The sequence below is a fragment of the Myzus persicae genome, unplaced genomic scaffold, assembly GCF_001856785.1.
Source record: "Myzus persicae strain clone G006 unplaced genomic scaffold, MPER_G0061.0, whole genome shotgun sequence".
Taxonomy (NCBI): Eukaryota; Metazoa; Arthropoda; class Insecta; order Hemiptera; family Aphididae; genus Myzus; species Myzus persicae.
In genome coordinates this window covers 6,761-11,349 of record NW_019103422.1, presented here as the reverse complement: position 1 = coordinate 11,349, position 4,589 = coordinate 6,761, and the positions used below count along the sequence as shown (strand labels likewise).

At 26.5% G+C, this 4,589-nt stretch overlaps 1 protein-coding gene across 1 annotated transcript; it reads right to left on the bottom strand.

Moving 5' to 3' along the window:
* Nucleotides 1-239: 239 nt before the first annotated feature.
* LOC111034493 (BRCA1-A complex subunit Abraxas 1-like) lies at nucleotides 240-4,217 on the bottom strand. The gene is made up of 6 exons (XM_022315756.1): nucleotides 3,887-4,217; nucleotides 3,322-3,412; nucleotides 3,126-3,241; nucleotides 2,832-3,037; nucleotides 2,539-2,688; nucleotides 240-454 (listed from the first exon to the last, which is right to left on the bottom strand). Exons 1-6 carry the CDS (start codon nucleotides 3,977-3,979, stop codon nucleotides 268-270), a joined length of 843 nt encoding a protein of 280 aa, XP_022171448.1. The 5' UTR covers nucleotides 3,980-4,217; the 3' UTR covers nucleotides 240-267.
* Nucleotides 4,218-4,589: the final 372 nt, after the last annotated feature.

The window sequence follows — 4,589 nt, the reverse complement described above, 5'->3', positions numbered from 1 at the left end:
TTTATTGGATTATGAGTTGCATAGGCCTAGTTTATTTCATTATAATACTAAGCATATTATTATGAGGTAAATTCATAATATAATTTGAAAAAAATATACATAGAGATAACTTATACTTTATTCAATAACAAAAATTGCAGAATTAAAACATTAAAGTACACAATAATAATAAAGAATGTTTAAAAAAATCATAAGCCATATAAAGGAAGTATGTAGTAATAAAAAAATAAAAAACATACCTATCCATTTTTTTTTCTAATTTAACCATTATAATTTAGGAACACTTAGCTTAGCATTTTTTTTCTTTTCTATCTCTTGTTTTTTCTCTTCAATCGATGTGTTTAGTTTGATCACTTCTTGTTCGTTCTCTACTATCCGTTTAACCATTTTATTCATCTCCTCTATCAACGCAGTTCTCATGTTGTACACAGAGACTTTTGAACACTGTTCTCTCCTGTAATTTAGAATAAGACCGTTCAGTAAATATTTGATTATTGAAAACTATATTCAATGGTTTTTGATTTGTAGTGGGCGAGGTATATTCTAGGTGAGATTAAATACAACGTTTTACTTAGTAGATTTTGTTATATTTTATAAATAAAAAAAGGAATATTCAATAATTTTAATCATTCTAAACTATTATTAATATCATATAATATTTCCATAAATATAATATATTTCCCCATTTTATCCTATACTTTTAACTGCTTATTTTATACTTGAGACCTTTATTTTTAATTTTCATAGCATTATTGCATGCATAGTTCAAACATTGTTTGTCCTGAGGGTCTATTCTCAAATCAATCAAAAAGGGTTTTCGATCAAAATATGATCAAAAACACATTTAGTTTGGGTTGATTTTTAAAATTCATATTCTCAAACAGTTTTTGATAATAGTACTTAATTTATAATTTTGACTGGTATTTTGAAATCAATCATTTTCATAATTAACTTCCTATTATTATTATTATTATTATTATTATTGGGTAATAAATAATCTTATGGAATTTTAGATTTAAGAGTTTCTATCAGGTTAATATTTTTTGAAACAATTTGATTTTATTGAATGTAAAAATGGATAATAATGATATTGATGTGATGATGCAAAATAATAAACATAATAATAATATATTTGACAAATGGTTCACTTAGCCTCAAAGATGTATGTTACAAGGAAATCCATTAGGTCGTAAAAGGATTTATCTATAAATAATAATTAGTTATTGTAGTTAAATTATTAAGTATTAGTTTCTTATTTAAATACAATTTATCGTTTCAGTTTTAACTAATAGGAAATTGATGGTGACATATTGATTGAGCACAATTCTTGTTGATGAATTGACTGGAACAGTAATGCCATTAATGAAAGCATTATATTATGCATCAAGTGTGCAAAGAAATTTTGGAAAAAAAGATACTATATTTTTTATAATTTGGAGATTTCAGACTTAACTAATGTTATTTGTAGAAGATTCCATTATTTATACATATCACAGGCTGTGTCGCTAAATACAGTTATTAATTAAATTTTTTTCAAAAGATTGACCGTCAATTTAACGAAGTACTGACCTGTAATTTTTTTTTTTAAATACTAAATACATTTTGAGATCAAAATATTTTCTATATTTACTTTAAGTTTTATTATGTTGGTTATAATTGGTTACCAATTTATTCTTATCAGTAGTAAGTACTATTTTCTTATAGAATAATCAGCAATAAAAAAACATTTCAATAGTTGAAATTTCAATCAAAAATCACATATTCAATATTTGAGCATTCAAAAAAAGCTTTTGAGAATAACACAAATTAAAAAATAACTGTTGAAAGTTAACAATTGAATAAATATTTCGGCAAATTTTTTTGATCTATTTGAGAATATCCCTAGTGATCACAATATCCATAACATTCTGTACATTTAATATAGTCTGAAGTCCTGGAGACATAAATTTCAGTTTAGTAATTTATATTTTTAAATTTTAGGAGAATGTCGTAGAGAATTTGAAACTGTAATTCACTCTTGGAGTCTTGTACCTAAATGAACTTTAGTTATTATATTTTTTATACAAAATAGTGAGTAACAAGAATAATATATTTAGGATTAATTATCAATTATAATTTACGTCCTCTTATAAGATATTAATAACTGTATTGTATACGTTTAATTTGTGTTTGAAATTGCACCTCGCCTCAAATTTAGCTTAATCAGTTTAGCATACATTTAATTTAATTTTAATTTTATATAATAAAACAAAAAAAATGCAAAATTTGTATCATAATATTTTAGTGCGTGTTTTATAGTCTGATAATATATTAAATCTTTTTAGTGCATTGAAGTCTGTTCTTTACTAATGAGTAAAAATGGTACAAATTTACCAGATGCTATGATTAGCCTAATGATTGAACAGGTATTTTACAAAATAGTTATTTTATAAGTTTCTTGTAAGATTACTTTTCAATAATTTCATTTTAAGTCAATTTTTCACTAGAAATAACACATTTATATACTATCATTTTAATTGTATTTAGTTCTTGACTTACCCATTTCCAAATACTTTATTTATAGTGTCTGTGTATGCTTTGCAGTTGTCGATTAAATTAATGTTTGTTTTATATCCAAGATTATCATCTTCAATAAAAGGTTTCGTACTCAAATTTACAATATCAACTTTAACTGGGCTTAAGCATTTCCTAAACAAAACAAAACAATTATTTAAAATTAAAATGTTCACAATGAATTAATATACAACATATTCACAATATACTTGAAACAATAATATTCTTGTTTCCAATGTATTTATGGTATTTAATTACGTTTTGTAGTAGGTATTTACCCAATGTCACATCTGTAAAAAATATGATTGAATTTATGATCCATGGAACCAATATAGTTATGGTTCAACATGCAAAATAGAAATTTGTTTGCTGATACACTCATTTTATCAAAAATATTACTGAGTTGTGCATGAAAACGAATATCGGCAATACTGGGAGATAATACAGCGTTTCTACGAAATCTGTACCAACCAACAATAGATTTCTATAACAAAGTAGACGTGCATATTTAATTTAACATAAAATCATATCTAGGCACATAGACAAAGATACAAAATAGTTTATTTGCTCACCTCATAATTTGCTGGACATTTCTGTAGGAAGTATTTCAATTTTTTGTAGTCTATTTGTAATGGATTTGAACATAGTTGTTCATAAAAATCTGGTAGTGGATATGAAGCATGGACACCTGGAATAAAAAATTAAATAATAATAATTTATAGAACAAGTATCCAATAATATCTATATTTATAAAGTACTATTGATTACATATTGTTTCTTCTGTGATGGTGTTGTTCAACGATTCATCAGTTATAACATTTGATATTTTAATCTTTTTATCGCCAATCAGGAATCCAATCTAATAAATTACAATAATATAGATGTGTAGATAATTATAAATTATTGATAAATAATCATGTGGGTAAAATGCAATTTTCAAAAAAAGACCAATGGTAAGTTATTTTATTTTAAATATTTCAGTTGAAATAACTTGTTGAAATAAGCAGACACACAATATTCGTTCTTGTGATTAAATAATAGATTAAGCCAAATGTTAGGTTTTTTAATTTTTTGCTCAATTTTTAAACAAAGAAAACCTTAAACCAAAATGGCTTACATTCTCAACTTTCATGGGTAATTAAAAATGTAATAAAAAAGAGACAAACTCATAGTCAAGTGATAACATATTACTAAGTGGGTGAACGTAGAGTAATAACAAGAGAGTAGCAACGCCTACAATGGTGCTGTGTTTTGTTGTCTTGTCGCACACCGTTCACGGTTCATACGTAAATACATGATTTTAACAAAAACGCATTCCAGCGGTCAAACGCACCTGGTTACACGGTTCTTTCAGGCAGTTGTACTCGGTGATGGACAGCGTCGGTGTGGTGACGACGAATCGCAAATTGTAGTATTCCCGTGACATGACTGATGAAAATTGCGAATGCAGCCAACTCGTACTTAACAGTCACCAGACAATCCGTTCGGTCGTTACCAGTCAAAGTCTCTTCGAACTTCACAAACGGCGGTCGTTTCGGCTGATGGTGGAATGCCGATTGGCGTTTGGCGACGTCGGATGAGTGCGTTATTAATTCATTATTTGCATTTGTATTTTGTATTATTATAATTATGTTTACTTGTCACTTCGCATGTTGATAAGAAATAATAAAATAATAATATTGTCAACGGAGATAACGTTGCTATACTCATAGATAATACATAACGTCATGTATTATCTATGGCTATACTAAGTATAACCTTATCTATAACTACCAAGTCCGTGCTATTGCTTTACGACATTACTGCCCAAATCGAAATTATAGGTAATTGTAAATTCGTAAATTAATTAGTATAAAATTTTAAAATGTCAGAAAGAACACACCAGAATACTGAATAGGTGGTATATTATCATGAAAAATAAAAATACCAATAGATAATTTAATATTATATCTGTGTGCCAAGCACGTCATTTGAAGGATGTTAAAACGTTAGTAATATTATAATTGATTATTATCGTTCGTCAATGTAAATCGTAG

What these genes read in the sequence shown, in the direction of transcription:
- LOC111034493 (XM_022315756.1), bottom strand. Translation starts at nt 3,979, where the DNA reads ATGTCACGGGAATACTACAATTTGCGATTCGTCGTCACCACACCGACG. An exon ending in AATGTCCAGCAAATTATGAG is followed by an intron (nt 3,038 to 3,125) that starts GTGAGCAAATAA and finishes ACTTTGTTATAG; the next exon opens with AAATCTATTGTTGGTTGGTA. An exon ending in TTTTACAGATGTGACATTGG is followed by an intron (nt 2,689 to 2,831) that starts GTAAATACCTAC and finishes TGTTTTGTTTAG; the next exon opens with GAAATGCTTAAGCCCAGTTA.